At 42.5% G+C, this 23,052-nt stretch overlaps 1 protein-coding gene across 2 annotated transcripts in view; it reads right to left on the reverse strand.

The window, feature by feature from the left end:
- The window catches only part of drc1 (dynein regulatory complex subunit 1 homolog (Chlamydomonas)), a 30,402-nt gene extending 7,405 nt beyond the window's left edge, over positions 1-22,997 (reverse strand). Inside the window, exons 1-15 of one of the 2 annotated variants that reach the window (XM_042333020.1) lie at positions 22,819-22,997; positions 18,574-18,664; positions 16,829-16,941; positions 15,830-16,013; positions 14,484-14,621; positions 11,611-11,697; positions 11,258-11,380; positions 10,559-10,698; positions 9,002-9,136; positions 8,205-8,440; positions 7,128-7,312; positions 6,459-6,548; positions 5,380-5,469; positions 3,523-3,761; positions 491-634 (exon numbers count right to left, since the gene is read on the reverse strand). In XM_042333020.1, the coding sequence (XP_042188954.1) occupies positions 491-634; positions 3,523-3,761; positions 5,380-5,469; positions 6,459-6,548; positions 7,128-7,312; positions 8,205-8,440; positions 9,002-9,136; positions 10,559-10,698; positions 11,258-11,380; positions 11,611-11,697; positions 14,484-14,621; positions 15,830-16,013; positions 16,829-16,941; positions 18,574-18,664; positions 22,819-22,940 (2,117 nt within the window). In that variant the 5' untranslated portion in view covers positions 22,941-22,997. Of the gene's footprint in view, positions 1-490; positions 635-3,522; positions 3,762-5,379; positions 5,470-6,458; positions 6,549-7,127; positions 7,313-8,204; positions 8,441-9,001; positions 9,137-10,558; positions 10,699-11,257; positions 11,381-11,610; positions 11,698-14,483; positions 14,622-15,829; positions 16,014-16,828; positions 16,942-18,573; positions 18,665-19,149; positions 19,369-22,818 lie in introns of those variants that run through there. The other variant, XM_042333021.1, reaches the window with a different exon arrangement.
- Between the last annotated feature and the right edge of the window lie 55 nt (positions 22,998-23,052).

Below are 23,052 nucleotides of genomic sequence, written 5' to 3' on the forward strand. Positions count from 1 at the left end.
GAGTGAAGGTAGTGGCCAGGTTAGTACAGTTTGAAGAGTCCACAAAGGTAGAGTGGGGCAAGACCGTGGAGGGATTTGAAGTTGAGAACAAGCATCTTAAACTCGATCCACTAGGGATGGGAGCCAATGGAGCCAAGGCAGGATGGGGGTGATAGGCTCATGGAGCCTAATGCAGGAGAGAACACTACTTGTAGAAGTCTGGATAGTCTGCAGCTTGTGTAATATTGTCTGATGATGCTTACAAGCCCCAGTGAAAATGACAAATCAATCACTTGCTGTTGTTCTAATGATGTTCCTCCAAACACAAATTTATTTGCTAAAACCTAGTTATTTAGGGACACCAAGCATTATACCAGACATGTATCATTGCTTTACACTGCCCCTCCCATTGTCTGCTATGTTTTAATGTCCAGTTTGATGGAAAGTGTTGTGGAAAATTAGAATTAATACTGATAATGTAACTTTACTATTAGCTGTGGGGTGCACTTACTAGTATTTTCCCAGTGCTCGTTCCAGAGCATCCCAGGTCTTCAGGTGGCTTTCAGAGATGACATTTGCCATAACATTCCAGTATTCCGAATCCTCCGAATCATCCCTCTCCTTTACATGTATTACCTTCGGTGGCTGCTTTTCACTGGAAAAAAATAAACCTGATGATTGAAAGCTTTGTTGGGAGATTACAACACAATATTGCTCTTCCATCTACAGGAATCAGGGTCAGATTTTCTGCATTTTAAGTTTTTTTTATATAAACAACAACATCTAAAATCATTCCAGGCAGGTCAGGGCGAAACCTTGGGCAAGTTTCCTTACTCCACGCAGAGCCTAATAATAATCCCTCCAAAACCAAAAACAATAATAAATTGGCCATTTTCAATCCACGACTGTTTGTGGGACATTGCTGTGCGCAATTGGCTGCCGCGTTCGCCCACAAATATACGGTCAATTCACTTTACAGTGTGTTCTGTGAAGCGCTTTGGGACGTCCTCCCGACGTGAAAAGCGCTATATCAAATGCAAGGATTATTATTTATTATTATTATTATTATTATTGGTGAATTTATTAATAATTACTTTATGGTTTCATTTGTATTCATTACAAATGAAGACATACAAAAACACACAGCAACTAAGCCTCATACCAAGAGCTCAGCTTGTGTGTCCCTTTTGAAGATTTTTTTTGACCTATAGTTTTGTCTGTACCATTTAGGGTCATGAATACTTCAGTATAATCTCCCCTGTCCCTGCTGTTCGTTAGTCAAACATTGCTCGCTTCCTGCAGCCTCTCCTCATAATTTGTTTTTCAGACGGGTGTCTGACACATGTAGAAACCAATCACTAAGAGTATCGAAACCAAGCTGAGAATTCCATGCATCCCACCTACACATAATAATAATACATAAAACATAAAATAATAAAACATGGAAATTTCAGAGATAGATTATTGGAATGGAATTCCATCCCTTTCCCTGGAGTGACACATCCTGTTTACCTAATTCTGGAAAGTATTTGGCACAGCTTGGGGCCCCCAAAGTGCATAGCTTGTCATTTTGTGGAGTCCTGTAGCTCAGTGGTTGAGCACTCGCTTTGCAAGCGAGAGACCTGAGTTCATTTCCAGGCAGGGCGAAACCTTGGGCAAGTTTCCTTACTCCACACGCCTAATAATAATCCCTCCAAAACCAAAAACAATAATAAATTGGTCATTTTCAACCCATGACTGTTTGTGGGACATTGCTGTGCGCAATTGGCTGCCGCGTTCGCCCACAAATATACAGTCAATTCACTTTACAGTGTGTTCTGTGAAGCGCTTTGGGACGTCCTCCTGACGTGAAAAGCGCTATATCAAATGCAAGGATTATTATTATTATTATTATTATTGATATTGCTGTCTGGCAAGCTTCATGCTGCTTGTCCAGTTAGGATCACCCTACTATTAGGGCTTTGGCTTGCAGGATTCAGCTCCAAGGAGACCCTGTTTACTTCCTGCCCTCCCAAGAAGGATACTCACTAGTCGGTCAATCGATATCCGACAAGCCTGGGTCTACACCCTGACTAGGTGGATGGTAGGTACAAACTCCCTGCGAGCTTCCTGGTGGGCAGCACATCTCAACATGAAATACGTGAGAGGATTGGCATCGTCTTCCTGTCCATACCTCAGGGTCACATCACTCAGATGCCTATTTGAATCTAGTTCCCCTTCCCTGTACCCTCTCTGAAGGTCTTTACATTCACCCACAAATACATAGTCACTCTACTTCACAGTAAAATCCTGTGAAGCACTTTGGGATGTCACACAACATGAAAGGCGCTATACCAAATGCAAGGATTATTATTATTATTATTACTGTAATCATTTGCTGGCCAGAATTAGTTTGTGGGATTGGATCTGAATAAGTTCCATGACAGCTTGAACATCTGAATAGTTAAAGAGATAGAACATACGTCAAGGGGCCAGGGAGAGTGCAAATATCACAACTACTTGACACATTATAACTGGAAACAAATAATTCAACAGACGAATAAAACTATTTCAGAAGCTATGCTTTAAATTTCAAAAACAACTTGATTGAGATTTTCTAAGATGGCAACGATCTTGGACCTATGAGAGCCACAGCCTGGAGACCTCACACTGTCAGGGTTGGTTTACACCTAATGGTTGTTTAATGGTAAACACCAAAAGACCAAAACATGTTGTTGTGTAAATTAACATTGGTAATCTTTTTCACCAGAGTTAATTATTACATCAAACTCCCTGCAAATTGTACCTTTATATTCCTCCACGTATTTTACTCACTCCCACATGATACTCTAATACTTTCTCTACTTCATTGCCATGTCACATATCTGGCAATACATCCGATTTCAAATAGTCTTGCACCTGGGATGCAGATTTTGCACTACCTTGCCACGGACTAAAACATTGTTGGTTGATAGTTTTGAAGGGAGAGGTGTTCAGCTCCAAACCAGCCATTCGTATAAAATAAAAAGCAACCAATGATTATCACATTGCAAATTCCAGAATCTCAGCTAAAGGATCTGAAGTACCCTTACCCTTACCCTGCCCGTTCTGCTCCACATCCCCCGCCCTAACCGCCCTACCATCGGTGGCCGAGTCTTCAGCCCCTAGGCTCTGGAACTCCAGCCCCCAGTGCCTTCGCCTTGCTTCCTCCCTTTCCTCCTTCAAGGCCGGTCTCAAGACCCTTCTCTTCTGCCGTGCCTTCAGCTCCCCTCTCGACTCTCTACCCCCTCCTCGCTCCCTCCCTTCCCTCCCCTCACCCTGACCATTTCCCCCCTGCTCGGGTCCCGACCCAACTGTCCAGCGCCTTGGGACGTCCTCCCGACGTGAAAGACGCTCTATAAATGCAATCTTGTTGTTGTTGTTGAAGTGAACTTTTTTATCGTTTGCACATTAATAATATTCTAAGCTGTTTTATAGGAAAAATATAGTCAGTTTTCCAGGACAAATAATGTTTTTTTTTGTAAGCTCATCTGAGTTGTGAGGGTTCTTGAAATGAAAACATACATTGGTGTCTCACGTTCTCTGAGGAAATCCTTGAGAGCTCTGAGGATATCATTTGGGTGAAACAGATCATAAGAATTCTTGGATCTCATAGATAGGCAAATATCTGCCTCTTCATCGACTGAACGTCTGCAAACTTCAGAATGTTCCTCGGTTTCTGTGGCTACTTTATCTGATTTTGTGGATGATTCCGTTTTTTTTGCCTCTTCCTTTTCCAGTTTCTCCAAAAGTTCGTCAGTCTCCTAAAGAAAACCAAAGAAGGTACAGGTTCAGTGGTTTCAAGTGCAACCTTAAGACGGACACCAGGAAGTATTTATTCACACAGGATAATCAACACTTGGAACAGTTTACCAGGAAGAGTAATTAAGGTCAACCCTCGTTCAAGAAACTGCAATATGAAGATGGTGGGGTGGTTATTCTGTAAGATGAGATCAAATGGGCTGAACAGCTTTCTTTATCTGAACTTCTCTTGTGACTCATTGACTACTGTCCATTTCCACCATTGTCTGTTTGTATTTAAGTTGTTTCCAGTGTTGGAAGTGTTGGATGCTCAGTTATACTTTTTGCATCATTAGTCTTTTTAAAAGCTGTATGGTTTACATATGTAGAATAAACTGGGGGCAGATTGTGGTAACAACTTCAAAAGGCAATTCGATAGCTATTTGTAAGGGTTATGAATTCTATAAATTACAGAGTCAATACACTTTACAATATATCCTGTAAACCATTTGACACGGCCTGAAGTGAAAGCAACTATATCAGATGAAAGGATTATTATTATAACTGTTAATTTTGGGGATATGAGAGATACAAAATACACCATTGTTGAGTCCATATAAAATAAGTTCCAAAGGTGCCACCCCACATAAAGGCTGCTGTATAAATGCAAGTTGTTGTCATGCAGTTGTCTATACTTTTGCTTTTTATTTTGAGTTTGGCAAGCTAGCCCCAATAGTCTTCTGTGGTCTAATACATTCCCATATTACTCTTTGAGGAATGCTGTTTATTCCTCTTAATGGTTCAACACACAACTACAGTTAGTTTACATCCCAAGATCTCTGACTATTTGAAATCAAACTACTGCGAAAGTAAAGTTTTTGAATCGGGTCATAGCAGGAAGCAGCAGAGAAGAGGCTTACAATATTTAGATTAGATAGTATTGAACGTGCTGTGGTATACTGCTTGTGACATTCTGGTGGGTGAGAGGCTACTTAAAATTCACACAGTACAATTAACCATTAACATCGAAAAGTAAGACAAAATTTGATTCAAGCAAGTCGAACGGTTCAAACAAGATCACTTCCGACGTGAAAGGCATTATATAAATGTAAATTTGCATTGTAATTTGTATCGTATTATAAATCCCAATGTTGGTTCAATGAGACTAACCTTTAACTTAAGTTATACCATTATTGATAATTTACAATCTATGTTATATCCATTTAGGTTAAACCTGCTGTTGCCCACAAAACACACATTGACTACACTTTATAGTATATTCTGTGAAGCACTTTGAAAGGCATCATACCAAATGTAAGGAGTATTTATTTATACAACTATTGATAACTTCTAATCTAGGTTACACCACTCATTTGTTGCACCTAGAATTGCATGACACAGTAACTGCTATTTTCAAATCCTTTTGCAAATCTTGCAAATTAGAATACAGTGAAAGAGTTAAGCAAAACCATGGAAGCATCTCAGGTAATTTCAAAGGTGGTATTTGCTCATAAAGCAAAATATTATTTGTTCTGAAATATTCCTGGGAATAAGAGAGGACTACATGTCTTAAGGGAGAAATTAAATTTACAAATTCAAAATGTATTTACAATTCTAGTTCTGATGGTGTGGTTACCTTACCTTGTATAATTCAGACGTAGAATGCTGTTTATAATCAATGAAGAAATCTGTCAGCTTGAAGATATCGTCTGCAGACTCAATTCCTAAAGCCTGTTTAAGATCAGAAATGAATCAGAATTTCCTAAGCTTTGAATAACCATTAACTTGATGATACAATAACAATAAGCTGTCTGAACATAAAAGTGACCAACACAATTGGTAAGAAGACATCTTACGGCAAAAATACGTCTTAATTTTAGGAGAAACCGATTGCTTATCTCTTCTTTTCCTCAGTCTCCTTTGGTCTTGGTCAAATGTATAACAGCACCTTAATCATCATAGTCAAACCATTCTTATCAAATGATTAATTCCCTTGCTGGGTTTATAAGGACAAAGACCCAGAGTGAAAAGTTTAAATTTCTGTCCCCCTTAAAATGAAAGAGGATCCCTCTGTCAAATATCAAACTCTATATTGGACAATTTTTTTTAGCTCTAAGAATATTTGGGCCATGCCGAGAGCAAAAATGGTGCTCCATCCTTCTTTAGAGTTCACATGAATTTTAATTGGTCACGTATCAGACCTGGGACAAGGCACACTGATATTTCACAAAGGTTACAAAGATTGTTGCCAGAAACATGCCACTTGCTCCATCCGTGCCAGTATTTATACTCCACACGATTCATCACCCATTCCTCATTCCCATACCCTTCTATTCCCCTCTCCATGAAGGTCTAGTTTCCTCCTGAATGCATCCACATTATCTGATTCAATCATCGCTTCAGGCAGTGAGATCCACAATCTCAGTACCCTCTACGTGAAGAAGTTCCTCCTTAATACTCTTTTAGATCTCCTAGTTACTATCTTATATTTCCGTCCCTGGTTACGGGCTTCCTAGTTTCTACCTTAGGTTCCTATATCTTGACATGGAATGGCATATAATATATCTAATTATGAAGGGTAAAGCTAGTAGGCCAGGGAGCATTGGAAAAGTCGAATCTAGACGAGACAATATTATCTCAGTGAAGTGAAATGGTAACACCGAAAAAGGTTCTTATCTCGAGTATGTGAGTGAAAATCTATAAATCAGACTTGCTCTTACCACAAATATAGCATCCAGTCTTATCAGGGACCGTTCATCCCTCTGGAGTGGGGTGATAATTTGTGAAAGTTTACGTTCAATCAGGAAACCCTGTTAAAAAAAAATTGTCATTACACATTGTGGTCTCCAGACAACAAATACCAGATTCAAGACTAAACATTGATGCAAACTTTGGATTGCGTTCTTTATGTGCTTTATGGGCCCAGGAGATAGTGGAGTAAAGAGGCTAGAATTGACGATGGATAAATAATCTCGATTTTGACTGTATTACTTTCGAAGTCCAGAGTTTCTGTACAGAATGCTCACCAAGCAGATACGCTGGTTGGGTGGTTTTTGATGGGGTAGGTTTAGTGTGACTGTGGGAGGAGTGAACTTGCTGAGTCAAATTACTATTTCTTGTTCCATGTTCTAATTATGTGTTCATGACCCATGTGGCATGTATACAATATGCAGTTACAAAGCATCATGTATAAAATACGAGGGGTGCCTAATTCAGCATAGATCAAAAATTCAAGTCTCAATGTGTTCTTGAACAGAAGAGAGAAAATTGCTCCCAAATGAGCCAAGCTGACACCATCTATTGAACACAAAGATTCCTTAGAATAATTTTATTTTCCAGAATGAATAAAAGAATGAAATTCTATGAGTTATAAAAACATAAGTACGCACAGATTCATCGCACAAGACATCCAGCAATTGTTTGACTGTCTTCAATGAGACCTCTTCGGCTTTTCCTTCGCATCGTTTTTTTCCCTCACCAGTCGTAAAACATTCATTAAAAAAAGTTTTATTTGTAGCTGGCAGCACTGGTGTTTCCTGTACTTCCTCATCCACAGTCAATGTCTCAGTGTCACCTAAACAACAACAACTTGCATTTATATAGCGCCCTTCGCAGCTAGGAGTGATAACAGAAAGAAAGAGCCCACATTTGCTCATTTTAAATTCATTTTGGGCAGCATCTTGGAGCACTGAGTGGTAAGTCTTGATTTCTTGACCTCACTAATTTAGTTTCAGTCAACCAAACCATGTGCAGTAACCCATTATGGTGCTTGAGTGTACAAACCAGCCTGAAAGTCTCACATATACATAGCATCTACACATGGGAATTTCCAAGTGTCTGAAATGGAATGCTTCAGGAACTGGTGCGGACTCGATGAGACAAATGTCCCCCTTCTTCACAGTTACAGCTAGGCTATGATTCTGTGATTCTGATGCACACTCTCTCCCTCAGTAAAAATGCATCCAGCTTACATTAGGCTCAGTATTAGGCGAGAGACAAGTCTTGGAGAACTCAAAATATGTACTTGGGTACTGCTAGAATGTAATAATCTAAAAACACAAACACTGCATTCCCACTCTCTGAAACTCCATCCGGACATCCTGCCAACTGGGACCTTCCCTCCTCTCTTTCAATGTCTGTCTCCAGACCTTCCACTTTGAACACACCTTTGTCCATCTTTTCTCTCCCCAGGCTCTCACCCCCAGCTCAGGGGTGCAAGCCAGTACTGTCAAGCATTTTGGGACATCCTCCCGATGTGAAAGGCATTATATACATGTTAAATTTGTATTATATTGTATAAGCTTCCCACTGCTGGTGGATAACAGAATCTTGATGAGCAAAACCAATAACCGGATAAAAGTAAAGTTTCTCAGCTTGGCTACTTGTAGTTCAACAGTTTAAGATTTGCTATGGTCCAATAGCAAATTAAGTTTGTTTTCATAACACATTAACACTTATCCACTTACCTCCTAATATAATTTCTTCTGCCAGTTGGACAGCTAATTTTCCTTGCTTGGAGCATGGTATAATAGGTCCGACATTAGTCATGAAACACAGATTAGGTTTTTTCCAACACAAACCCAGCTGTTGTTCGTGGATAATTCGATCAGCCTCCAAGGCCTTTTGAACCAGTTCCTTCACTTCCCCCTCATTCATCAGCCAAACATCTTCAAAGTTCTTTGCATCAACAGCAGCAAAATGTCTGATTAGAAAAAAGAATTGGTTTGAGAAATATTTGCAAATTTTCATGCCCATAAACATAAACAGAAGTGTAAAAACTCAGGTCATGAGTAATGTACACGTATTGAGATAACTGATACTATGGTAAAATGTACAATATGAATATTTCATAATGGTGAATGTTATAGAGTATAGATTTTTCAAATATCACAACTTGCAAGCCACTATCCAGCTTTAACAACTGATCACAAACTGGGTAATAAATTACTTATATACTGATAATAAGACACGAAATACCTGTCACTTGCAAATTAATTGGAGAGGGTTAATGTAACATCAATGAAAAAAATATTGTGCTCCCTAAATTGCTAAAGTGCTAAGAATATAACTATCCAAGCAATTCAGTAAGCTGAGTGTCAGTGATTGCAATGAACCAAGTAACCTGGTAAGTATCAATAGCACAGAAATATTGTGATAAATTGTTTCCCAGATTTGCTATAGTGCTATAGGATTGATGTCAGTCCATCAATATCATGCAATGAAACAATACACTGGATCAGGTTTCAAATAGAAATTTTAGAACCTAATTTTGGACTGTATGTCCTTGTACTGTTCTACAACTCGGTTGTATCCATCCGTCAGGGTCTGGTTCTCCTCTTGGTACATCTTCTCTTGTTTAGCCAGTTTTGACTTCAGTCTGTTTAGAGTGTCCTGCTGCCTGTAAAATGATCCACAACAAAGATATTTTGATCAATGCAGTACTGTAAGTAGTGACTGTAAAATAGTTTGGGATCTTTCTAACATCATGAAGTGCTTTCCAAACATTCTTTCTTGGTTTCCCTCCTAAAACCTCTAATTTTAAGTCTATCCCCTAATTCTGGATTCCATCATCAGAGGAAACAGTTCCTCTGTATCTAATCTTTCGAGTTTTATTTAACTTTAAACACCTCCATTAGGTCGACCATCAACCATCTGAATTCCAGGGAGTGTTAGATGTGAAGTTAGTTAACCAATACTTAATCAATTGATAAATATCTTTCTATGCTTGATTTTTGTTGATTAGCTGACTTTACATCTAGCAATCAAAACAAAGAACACTGATACATATTGTAAGGGTTAAATAACAACAAGAGTGTTCACTCATACAATGTCTTTCAAATACAAGGCCATCTTGAAATGCTTTACACAGATGGTGTGAAACATCAATCAAAGTTTCAGCGCTTTGGGACGCCCTCCCGACGTGAAAGGTGCTCTATAAATGGAATCTTGTTGTTGTTGTGTTGAATGGAGAGGGATTAGGGTATAAGCATCCGAAGCAAAGTCAAACAAATAGAATTTTAGGAATGTTTTAAAGGCATAGAGTGCAGACGTGAGGTGAAGAGATATTGAAGGAAATACCAGAGCGTTGGGGGCATAATGGCCAAACACTTGGTTACTGATGGGAAGGAGAGGGATGTGCAACAGGCTTGAATCTGCGGAATGAAGAGAGTAAGCAGGAGAGTGAGGTTGGAGGAGACTGCAGAGGGAAGGTAGGGCAAAGACATGGAAGAAATGGAAGGTCAGCATAAGAATCTAGGTATTGAACTGCTAAGAGACAGGGAGGCAGTGCAACTTGCCGATAGGAATGATGACATGCAGAGGTTAGCATTCAAAAGGATAATGTAGAGGATGTAGAGTCCTGAATTAAGTGGAGTTTATGAGGCTAGGGTGGCCACAGTGGAAAAAGTAAGTCTGGATGTGACAGATATGAACGAGATTTCAGCAGAGGAAGGGGGTAAGGTAGAATCAAGGCGAGTAATGCTCTGGAAGTGGAAAAAAGTAGTGTTGGTCAAGGACTGGATATATGGTTTAAAAGAAAGTTGAGGGTTGAATAAAATGCCAAGGGTTGACTCTGGAATGAACTGGTGATTAGGATGTAGCCAAAGGCAAGCAAATGTGTCTAGAGGTATTGGCAGAGTGGTGAATCATACAGGGAGAATGTACAGAATATTAATGTGGGCAATTCTATGGTTCAATGTAAGAGAGATTCATTTACAAAGTCCTTAATCACCACATTACATTTGAGGTCATTGGGGAGGATGAAGACAGACTCCCTAAATAAATGCTTGTTGAAAGTAAGGTGATCGGGGTATTTTTTAACCTTGTGATTCTTCTCTTTTGTTGTGATTTTGTGATCATATTCTCTTCATCACGTTTCTTCAGCACCTGGTAGTTGTATTCAAGTTTCTCTTGGTTTAGCTGGAAGGTAGCTCTCATCTGCTGCAACTGCTGTTCCAGCATCTAAAAAATACTGATTCTTAAAGGCTGCCGCTTTGAGTCCAGCACACAAAATAATATTGTAGATTGCTATTGTAACAAAGGTTGAAGGGTATAGAAGGGGGAATAGGTGGGGGTTCTTTTGGAGCACAACAGCAACAACATAGTCACGCTTCTATAGTGCCCTCCAACCAGGGCACCGTCTCAAAGCGTTTAACAGTGGCGGAGCCTGACTCCGAGCCGGAGTGGGGGGGGAGAGGTGCCCGTAAGCACAGTCAAAAAGGAAGGCTTTCAAGCGGGATTTGAAAGAGAGAGGGGGCAAGCCGGAGGGATTGAGGGAGAGTGTTCCAGAGTTTTGAGGCGTAGTGGCTGAATGCGTGACTTCCAATGATGGAGCGGAGGGTGTGAAGGACGAGCAGGAGGCCGGTGCTAGTCGAGCGGAGGCGCCGGGTGGTGGACTGGGGAGTGAGGAAGTCGGAGAGGTAGGGAGGTGCCAGGGAGTGAAGGGATTTGAAAACGAATCAAATACAAGGAATATTATATTATTATTTATAAATAGAATGAGACCCTTCTACGATCACACCTCCACATCATTCTCCAATTTAATCTTGATCATATTGTATTCTTCTGCATCCTGCACTCTGAACTCCTGGAGTTGTTCTTCATACTCCTCTACTTTCTCCAATCGAGTCATCAGATAGTCGATCTAAAAAATACAATCACAATACAAATTACATTTATATAGCGCCTTTCACTTTGGGAGGAGGTCTCAAAACATTTAAATATAAAATATAAGAATAAAAATAAGTTGACAATATATTGCTTAAAACAAACAGCCTCTCTATTATAGGCTCTCTTATCTTTATCCTAAACTGCACTGGCTCTTTGTTGCTGTTGTACTTGCACATTTTGTGCACATTGTATTTATTTGTTTACCTCTTTGTCTCTGCGTGTCTGCATCGCACCTTTCCAGTCCCAAAAGTTGTTTCGTTGTAGTCCATGACGCTCCATCTGAAAGGCTTTCTGTCAGAGATAAAAATAAAGATAAGTAAATATGAATTCAAATGTGTATGATCTAGTAGCATAGCCTGATCCGTTCTCACACAATGATTACTGGAGTTTTCTGGAGTTGGCTAGTGAGCTGATGCATTGTTTTATTTGGTCAGCCGTGTGTCTAATACTCTTGAAAACCCAACGCCATTTTTAAGAGTATGCAAACCAAAACAAGAGACTAACATGTACAAGCTGACTAAAGCATGGAAATTTCCCTGGATCTGGAATAAATAATAATACTAATCCTTGCATTTGATATAGCACTTTATCACGTCTCCGAGATGCCTCAAAGCGCTTCACAGAATATACTGTAAAGTGAACTGACTGTATATCTTGTGGGCAAAACCGGCGGCCAATTGCGCACAGCTGTGTGACCACATTATTATTTTTAATAAGCTAATACTTGGAGTTAATCCTCAGAGTGGTGACTAACTGCCGCTGTGATAGCGTGAATCGTTGCAGTGCGGGTATGGAATGAATGGAATGCATCCCCAGAGAGATGCACCCTGCTTATCTAATTCTGGAAAGTATTAAATACATGCTGGAAAAAGTCAAGGATTGGGGGGGCTCCAGATTATGCACCAGGCTCCTGCTGGAATACACCAGCTAAAATCTCATAGCTTGTAATTGTGAAAACTTTTCTGGCAAGCTTCACACTGCTTGGCCAGCTTGGAACAATATCTAATAGGACTTTGCTTACAAGGTTAACTGAAGACAAGTGGAAAGAAGTGCCTCCAGTGACTGGACTGCCCTGTACATCCTGCACATGACCCAGGTTGTCTGATCTATCATTAAAAATTCATTTCTAGAAGGATAGAAATGAAAAGCAGAGAAGTTATGGTAAACTTATATTGAACCTTGGTTAGACCACATTTGGAATACTGTGTGCAGTTCTGGTCCCCACATTATAAAAAGAATATAGAGACACTGGAGAAGGTGCAAAGGAGATTCCCAAGTATGATCCCGGAACTGAGAGGTTATACCTATCAGGAAAGGCTGAACATGCTTGGACTCTTTTCTCTTGAAAAGAGAAGGGTAAGTAAGGGGTGACCTGATAGAGATCTTTAAAATTATGAAAGGTTTTGATATGATAGAAATAGGGAAGATGTTTCAACTTGTGGGGAAGACCAAGACCAGGGGCCATCAATATAAAATAGTCACCAATAGATCAAATAGGGAAGTTAGAAGAAATTTCTTTACACAGAGAGTGGTGGGTACGTGGAACTTGCTACCACAAGGAGTAGTTGAGGCAAATAGCATAGATCTATTCAAGGGGAAGCTAGACAGGTACATGGGAGAGAAAGGATTAGAAAGTTATGCTGATAGGTTTAGTTGAGGAAGGGCAGGAGGAGGCCCATGTGGAGCTTAAACACCAGCCTAGACCAGATGGGCTGAATGACCTGTTTCTGTGCTGTATATTCTATTGTATTCTAAAAATCCCACGGAGTACCTTCCTGGCTTATGGACAAGCCCACTGAGATCACCATAGAGAGTGGACTTGATTCCAAAATTCTGTTGCCAGGTTCCTCACCTTGGAACCAGCTCAGAATGTGCTTACCTCTCCCCAAGGAGGAAAGACACTAGTTAATCATTAGACAAGTGCAGGTTTCAGCCATCACTAGGTAGGCAGCAGGTACTAAGAACTCCTTGCTTGATTCTTAGGGAGCAGCACAACTCTATGGAAATCTATGGACAACATATCTGGTTTATTAGGTCAGTATACTCGGAGAATCTAGAAGACAGAACTGGAACTGATACTGGAATAAGTGAATGCAAACACGAAAAGGTCACATTACATGGAAATGATTGCCAGAGAGAATAATAGCTGTATTTACAGGATGCCCTCTGAGTTAAACTGCTACTCTATTTTCAGATTATCAATCTGCCATTCCCCGTCATCAGAGTGCAGAAAGTTTCAGGTCAGAGGGTTTCAGGCCTAAGCCTCTGGCCCTTGTTTCACAATGAAGAATAAATAACAAGAGTTACAAAAGGATTAGTAACCAGTAAACTATGTGTCTCCGACCTACTATCCCCCTACTTACCTGCCCATCCCCTCCGTTCCTCTGGCTCCGGTCTGTTCCACATCCCCCGCCCCAACCGCCTTACCATTGATGGCCGGGCCTTCAGCCTCTCAGCCCCGAGGCTCTGGAACTCTATCCCCCAGTGCCTTCGCCGCCTCCTCCCTTTCCTCCTTCAAGGCCTTTCTCTTTGACCGTGCCTTCAGCTCCCCTCTCGACTCTCTATCCCCTCCTCGCTCCCTCCCTTCCCTCCCCTCACCCTGACCATTTCCCCCCTGCTCGGGTCCTGACCCAACTGTACAGCGCCTTGGGACGTCCTCCCGACGTGAAAGGCGCTCTATAAATGGAATCTTGTTGTTGTCCTCTTCTTGTTGTCACTGTTGGATGAAGTCAGCATCTGAATAGTGTTCCAGAGGAGTGATCATTATTTACTAAAAGATTTACAAATCTCTTTTCGAATCTTCCAACATAAACCTCAATATGGTGCTTTTTGGATTACTCAGTCCATAAATGAAGGAAAATAAAAACTGAGATGACCTTGCTAACATTTCCCTGTTATTACTGTCAATGTGTTTCTATGATTGGTTGGTAAGTTAAACAGAGAGCTCTGTTTAGCTTGCCAACCAATCATAGAAACACATTGACAGTAATAACAGGGAAAGGTTTCTGGCTCTGACTAACTTACCCTCCCAGCAAGAAAAGGTCATGTCCATTCGAAAAAAANGGTCCAATTCTCACCTCAATTTGTATAATTTCTTCCCGATAGGCTTTAGATATAGTCTTCATTTGCTCTTCCATTCGTTCTGCTAACAGTTCAATGTCTTCTGAAGCTTTCCTCAGGTCTTTCACGTAATGGTCATCCTTTAACTTTAGCTCCTGCAAATATAAATCAAGTAGAATGAATAACAATAGCCGGCATTTATACAACGCCCTTCAAAGCATTGTAGGATCTCAGAGAACTTAAATAAAACATCAATAAACATGACATTCCCATTTGCCTTTTTACTTCCCACTTGAGCCTGCCAATTCAACTCCTAACATATTCTTGCTCTCCTTATTCTTCCTCCCTAAATGTATAACCTCACATTTGCCTGCAATAAATTTCATTATCATTTGAAACTAATCTGTCTATGCCACCCTGAAGTGGCTTATAATCTTATGCACTGTTACCTACACTATTATTGTGTCATCTCCAAACTTAGAAATCATGCCCCCTACACCGCAATCCAGATCATTTATATAAATGCAGAAAAGCAGTGGTCTTAATACTGACCCTGAAAACACTACTATTTACATCTCTCCTTTCCAAATAACAACCCTGTACTCCCACCCTGTTTCCTATTCTTTAACCAACTTTTTATCCACACTGCTACCTTCCAATTAATAACATGCACCCTAATACTTTTAACAAGTCTCCTATGTGTATTTTATCACAAGCCTTCTCTAAATCCATAAATACTATATCCTCAGCTTTACCTATTCTCTCGGTCAATCAGAATTGAACATCAAGTAAACAACAAAATTAAACCCATGCCCATCTAGCTTGGATAGCTACGAACATTTCATTGCCAAATAATGTGACGTCTGCCTTAATGGTTACACTCTCGCCTCTGAATCAGAAGGTTGTGGGTTCAAACCCCACGTAGGAAATTGGAATCACATAATCTAAGCTGACACGTTTGAGGTACCGTCCTTCGGATGACACTTTAAACCGAGGTCCCAGCTGCCTGTTCAGGTGGATGTTAAAGATCCCATGTCACTGTTCGAAAAGAGCAGGGAGTTTCACCCAGTGTCCTGGCCAACAATCTCCCAAATAAAATCGACCATTTACTCCATGGCTGTTTATAGGACACTGCTGTGCGCAACTGGCTGCCACATTTCACCCATAAAATACATAGTCCATTCAATTTATGTATTTCCTGTGAAGCTCTTTGAGATGTCTCAATGACGTGATGAGGTACTATATTGAATGCAAGGATTATAATTATTTTATTATTATTACAAATATTAAACATAAAAATGTGATAACTTAAAGCTAAACCATGAAAATGTTACAGCTTTCTCTCAAGGTATCCAATTATTACCTGCTGCAGCTCATTTATCAATTTGTTTTTATCCTGAATTAGCTCAGTGCATTGCTTCTGTTGACTGATGAGAAGATCATACAAATCCTGTGGAATTTTACGGGCTTTTGCTGATAGCCATTTCTTTGTAATGTATTCAAACTTATCATGACTAATGGCTGCTTCACTCTCCAGCTTCGTCCTCCTTTAGACACCAAAACAAAAACACTGCCAGCATTATGTTGACTGTAAAAGACTTCCAACAGGTAAATATAAAGACTTTTATTCAGGGAGAGCAGTATTAAACAACAACTTGCACATATAAAGTATCTTTCACACCATCCCTTTCCATATAGAATGAAGATGCAGCAGCTTCATGCTACTAGTCTTCCCCCCCAGTACGCAATATTGTACCCAAATAACCCTGCTATACGTGGTGGTTTGGGTTAACACGGACCATGTGTAATAACAAGACACTATAAAAAGGACCAGTGGTCAGCGCTTCCAGGTCATGAAGTCATTGCTGTCATCAGGATCATCAATGGTGCTGTCTGCACATAGAGCGCACATCATACAGTAACTGAGTTCAGTGGCAATTCCTGCACATAATGCATATGAGCAGCCCACAGGAAGTCAGTGTTTTTTGTGCATAGCATGCATGCCCGCAGCACCCAGGAAGCCAGCCTGTCTGCGTCAGAAGCCTACACTTCCTATCCATAGTGCAGCCATACTATAAGCAGACCCGTACTATACTGTAGCGTATTTTATCCGGATCAGCCTATATCAGTAACTATGTCTTATTTCTAGATTTACCTTAGTGTACAACACTTCTTGTTAACATTTTTTAAGCTCTGAAGAAAACTGTCACATTGGAGCTGAAACAAGATTCCAGTATCTGCTTAGGCTGATCAATGTTCAGTTCCAATAGATCTTACAACAAGATGCAAAAGCTATGCTCTTATTTTCTGTGCTAAGTTGGTGGAGCATACTGTTAGCATAAATGTTCTGAACTTGGCTTACCTTTGCCTTTGTGCCTCTTTATCTGCAGCTCTCCTCTTCATCTCCCTCAAGTCTTCTGCTACCTGTATATTCGTGACCAATGCTGTCCCATCTCTTTTCAGCTTGATAAGTCTCTAAAAAAATAAATTGTTGGAATGGTATGTGCACATTCTCCCTGGAGGAACACATCCTGCTTACCTAATTCCAGAAAGTATTAGGCACAGGTTGGCAAGAGCCAAGGCTTGGGAACCCCAGGGTGTGAGTTGGGGTATTGCTGGAGTCTAATCAGCCTAAACCACATAGCTTGTCATTGATATCACTGTCTGGTAAGCTTTCCTGCTGCTTGTCCAGCTAGGACCACTTTACTCATTAGGGCTTTGGCTTGCAGGGTTAACAGCAGCTGAGCGGGATGATTCCCCGTCCCAGTGACTGGTCTGCCTTTCCAAGTCCTGCCGATGAGCCATGTGCCTCCCTGGAATGCTGCAGATCTGCCTGGCTCACGAACTGGACTACCGAGACTGCCACAGAGGGCTCGATCCCGACATTCCATTGCCAAGTATGTCACCTGGAAGCTAGTTCAGTTCCAAGTAGACCCCACATACCTCCCTCTCAAGCAGGATAGTCACGACTTGGTCGTTTGACATCCGACAAGCACGGGTTTTAGTCCTCATCAGGTGTATGGTTGGAACCAGAAACTCCGTGAGCTTCCCAGGTGGCACGGCGAAGCCTGGCAAGGTTTGTGGTGATAGGAATGCAGTTTGGAGCGGGTAAGGATACGTACAACAGAATTTTGTAAAAGCTGGACCTTGATGGTGGAACTGGAGAGACCAGCATCTCCTTGCTATGAAAGGAGCTATATATGAGTCGTTCCTTCCCAGCTTTGCTCCTTCCTCTCCCACAGCACAGAAACAGCCTTGGTCACCTCCACAACATCGCCCAGCTCCGCCAATGCCTCTCCCCTCAGGCCACCAAAAGCCTCATCCACGCATTTATTGCATCCAGACTCGACTTTGCCAACTCCCTGCTTATCGGCCTTGCCAACTCTTCCCTCCACAAGCTGCAGATCATTCAGAACTCTGCAGTTCGTGTCCTTTCCCACACCAGGCTCCGTGACCAAATCACCCTGACCCTCACCTGGTTCCACTGGCTCCCCACCCCCCAGAGGACAGAGTTCAAAATCCTTGTCCTTGCCTTCAAGGCCTTCCAAGGCCTTGATCTGGCCTACTGCTGTGGCCTGCTAACCCCATATCGACCTACCCATTCCCACCGCTACAGCCTGCTCTACGTCCACCACAGGGCCTACCCCACCATCAGCGATCGGGCCTTCAGCATCTCTGCCCCCACCCTTTGAACTCCATTCCACAGTCCCTTCACCTTGCACCCGCACTTGCCTACTTCAAGGCATGTCTCAAGACTCTCCTCTTCGACCGCGCCTTCATCCACCCTCCTACCCCTACCCTCCCTGCCCTCTACCCTTCCTGATCCCAACTCCCTGCTGGGGTCCAAAGCCCTGACTCTCCAGCGCATTGGAACATCTTCCCGACATGAAAGGTGCTATGCAAATGTAATTTGTTGATATTGTTATATCAAATGCAAAGATCATTATTGATATCTAATTCCTCCCTCCCCACCTATTTACACCTATTCGGTTGTACTTAGTGCATAGCAACACTATATAACTCAATGTAATTGTGCAATGACTTGCCAAGATAAGGCTGCAAGGTTAACTGAAATGAGTCTGGCTGGATAAACATGAAATAGCTGACCTGATAGGAGTCCTCAACCTGCTTACAGCTTTTACTCATGTCCTCTTCTTTCACCTCTGGTTCATCACTGTCCATTTCTTCCAGGGCCTCCCTAAAACAACAATCATGCTCACATTTATTATAATGTAGGGCTCTGATTTCACTTTCATAAATTATATAGCAAATACATATGCAATTTATCAAACATCCAACTTATTGTTATTAAACATGAAAACAAAATTTGCCAGTTGAAAATCCAGACCTAATATAATTACACATTTACTGTATAAAGCTTTTACTTAATAATTTATGGTGGTTTCATTTTGTATCATCAATCAACTAATGTTCCATCTAGCCGATACTATTTTATACATTAATTTAAGAATATGGCAGACACCTTCACAACCAGTTACTAGAGATTGGGGCAGACACCTTTTCAAAGGATTGAGGACAGACACTCAGCAACATGAGATGGGAATAGACAGGTTAATGGATTAGGCAGATAAATGTCACAGGATATATAATTCAGAACATTGTGAGTTGATATATTTGGGTGGGGGACAATAAATGGAGGAAATATACACTAAATGGCAAAACCTTTGTAAAGAAGTGTTTTTGCCGGATGCTCTTTGTGCTCACATCCTGATACAACCGGAAAGATACACCTGCAGCCACCTTCCTGCTCATCACGAGCAGCTGGTGATCTCGAGCAGCCTGTTTTTCCATGTGAAAAAAAACTGATGGAGAGGAGATTTTGCCGGAGTTGTTTTTGCAGCTTGCATGTTTTTCAGCCTTGAGAGAGGAGTATGTTATGATACCAGACACAGATGGCTCCTGGAAGCAGGATGCAAGAGGATCTTGATAAGGGGTAAAAAGGCAAACACAGAGATAAAGAATGTATAGTGGTGAATCGGTAATGTCTGTGAAAAAACAAGACATGGTCAGGGGCTGACATGAGATTACAGTATAAAAATGATGAACACAATAACATTGACAAGGAAAGCAAGGTACCACTACCACAGAAGCAGAAAGATCAACTGTCAACACATGATCGACGTACACTAATCGATGTACTGTAATTGTAATGTACACCATCTCTCCCAGGGCAAGAATTTAATCACCCTTGTATCCAAACTACACATCCCAGTTGTATGTATAACAGGTTATTGATGTCATTTTCACTGAATAAAGTACTAACATTATTTTGAATATCTGCTGGTCAGTCTTGTTGTATTATATTGTGAGGAACTCTGAAACTTAAATTTGCCGCCTAAACAGGGATGGTGAGAATAAAACTTAATTCGCCATTAATCAAGAGGTATTACAAGATGCTGAGTACTAATCAATCAATCTAACTGAATCTGGGAGTCGGGAAGCCTCGTAGGTTATAAACAATATAAGCGAACTCCTGGTAAAACAAAGGAAGTTTTCTTCAGTCTGAAACGTTGACTCACGTTCCTTTCTCCTTAGATGCTACCTGACCTGCTGAGTGTTCCCAGCAACTTCTGTTTTTGTAGAAAAAAAATATATACTGTATATATAAATATATGTATGTATATAGTCACAGTATATTCTGTGAAGCTCTTTTGAGGAATTTCAATGACATGATAAGTCACTATATCAAATGCAAGGATTATTATTATATATAGTGGACAAATATTTGAAAAAAATAAAAATATATGAGATAAGGTGAAAGAGAAGGGGAGTGAGACACAGTGGATCCTCTTACAGAGAGTGGGCACTTCAGGATAGCAAGCATGACGACAAGCTATGCGGTTTAAATTGGTAAAACTGCAGCAGTTACCCAACTTCCTCCTGTGAAGCACTTTTGGACAAATTGCATTTATATAGTGCCTTTCACATTGGGAGTACGTCCCAAGGAAGCCTACGGACGTACTCCCAATGTGAAAAGCACTATATAAATGCAATTTGTTGCTATTATAACACACACTCTGAGGTCCCCAAGCTTGGTTCCTACCACCCTGTGCCTTACAGCTTCTGGAAACAGGTTAAGCAGGTTGCGTCCCTGCAGGGTGAGAGTAGGGCACAGGAAATTTAAATTTTTTTCTTGGTAGCCAGTGCCTGAAATCTGTGGTTAAGAGTTTCCAAACCTGAGATTTCCCTGCATCCCACCTACACATGGAAATCCCAGCGATAGATTGTTGGAATGAAATGCGCACTCTCTCCCTGGAGGAACACATCCTGCTTACCTAATTCCGGAAAGTATTAGGCGCAGGTTGGCAAGAGCCAAACTTTGAGGGCCATAGAGTGTGCATTGGAGTACTGCTGGAATCTAACCAGCTAAACCCATATTGGTTGCCATTGATAACAAGAATAATAATCCTTGCATTCGATAAGAGCACCTTATCATGTCTTCTCGACGTCTCAAAGTGCTTCACAGAATAGACTGTAAAGTGAATTGACCGTATATTTGTGGGTGAAAAGCGGCAGCCAATTGCACACAGCATTGTCCCACAAACAGTCGTCGATTGAAAATGACCAATTTATTATTATTTTGGTTTGGAGGGATTATTATTAGGCGTGTGGAGTAAGGAAACCTGCCCAAGGTTTTGGAATTGAACCCAGGTGTCTCGCTTGCAAGGTGAGTGCTCTAACCACTGAGCTACAGGACTCCGGATTATTACCCCCGGAAAAACAATCTGCCAATCAACTAACAACCCGGTTTCTACTTACTGCTAAGTGAACAGAGGCATTTGGAGTAAGGGAACTTGCCCAGTGTTTCGCCCTGTCCGGGATTCCAACTCAGATCCTTTCGCTTGCGAGGCGATTGATCTAACCGCTGAGCTGCAAGACTCCACAATGGCGCTGTCTGGCAAGCATTCCCACCGCTTGTCCAGCTAGGACCACCCTACCCATTTGGGCTTTGGTTTGCAGGGTTAACGCGAGCTGAGTGGGATGATTAATAACTGTTGCCGCTGCAGCTTCGCTTGCAACCAAAGGATGCAATATGGCATGTAGATTCACAGACAGCCATTCGGTCTTTATCTCTGCATCTCAGGATCTGGCAGCATCAACCTCCATGGTTGCTCACTACAACTCACCAAGCCAGTCAGCAACCTCGGTGTCTTGTTCGACCCTCAACTGTCTTTTCTTCCCCACAGCCAAGCCATGACCCGCTCTGCCTTCCCTCACCTCCGTAACATCGCCCGACTCTACTACTACCTCACCCCTCAGGCCGCTGAAGCTCTTGTTCGTGCCTTCATCACCTCCAGGCTCGACTATGCAAACGTCCTGCTTGTCGCCCTTCCAACTCCTCCCTCCACAGCTGATAATCCAGAACGCTGCAGCCCGTGTCCTCTCCCGCACCAAACTCCACAACCCCATCTCCCCTACTCTCACCCGACTCCATTGGCTCCCTATCCTTCAGAGGATCCAGTTCAAGATCCTGGTCCTCACATACAAACCCCTCCATGGCCTCGCCCCACCCTACCTCTGTGATCTCCTAACCCCCTACCAACCCGCCCGTTCCTTCCGCTCAGCCGGCTCCGGCCTGCTCCACATCCCCCGACCCACCCGCCCACCATTGGTGGGAGAGCCTTCAGCCACTGCCCTCAACCTCTGGAATTCCATCCCCCAGTCACTCCGCCTCACCCCTCCTTAGCCTCCTTCAAGTCCTGCCTCAAAACCCTCCTCTTCGACCATGCGATCGGTCACACCCTCCCCTCCTTGACCCCAGCTCGGGTCTGAAATGCTGTACACTGTCCAGCGCCTTGGGACGTCCTCCCGATGTGAAAGGCGCTATACAAATGTAATCTTGTTATTTATCTATACTCAGCTGGGAGGACTCCTTTTGGGAGGACTCCTGTGGGAGGATTCCTTCTGGGAGGACTCCTGTGGGAGGTTTCCTTTTGGGAGGACTCCTGTAATATATATTTTCTCTCTCAGTGTCTCGCAGATTAAAGCCTCTGACACCGCGGCCCCGGCCTCACTGTGTGCAATGGCAGCCTGTGTGTGTGTGTGTGGGTGTGTGTGTGTGTGTGGGGGGGGTGTGTGTGTGGGTGGGTGTGTGTGTGGGGGGGGTGGGTGGGGGGGGGGTGTGGGGGGGGTGTGTGTGGGTGTGTGTGGGGGGGGTGTGGGTGTGTGTGGGGGGGGGGGTGTGGGGGGGGTGTGTGTGTGTGGGGGTGTGGGTGTGTGGGGTGTGTGTGGGTGTGTGGGTGTGGGGGTGTGGGTGTGTGTGTGGGGGGGGGTGTGGGTGTGTGTGGTGTGGGGTGTGTGTGGGTGTGTGTGTGGGGGGGAGTCGCTCACCTTTTCTTCTCCTCGAAGCGGTCCTGTATCCGCCGGCGGCGGGCGGCGATCCTGACCTCGGCATCCTCCGAGTTAGTGTTGTAAACCGGCTCCTTCTTATCAGCCGTCTCCGACATCTCCATAGTGACAGGGCCCGCCACAACTGCCCCGACACCGCCCGGGCCTCAGCCCCGGCCCCGGCCCGGCCCCCTCAGCCCCGGCCCCCTCAGCCCGGCCCCGGCCCCCTCAGCCCCG

The sequence above is a fragment of the Callorhinchus milii genome, unplaced genomic scaffold, assembly GCF_018977255.1.
Source record: "Callorhinchus milii isolate IMCB2004 unplaced genomic scaffold, IMCB_Cmil_1.0 Scaffold3, whole genome shotgun sequence".
Lineage (NCBI taxonomy): Eukaryota > Metazoa > Chordata > Chondrichthyes > Chimaeriformes > Callorhinchidae > Callorhinchus > Callorhinchus milii.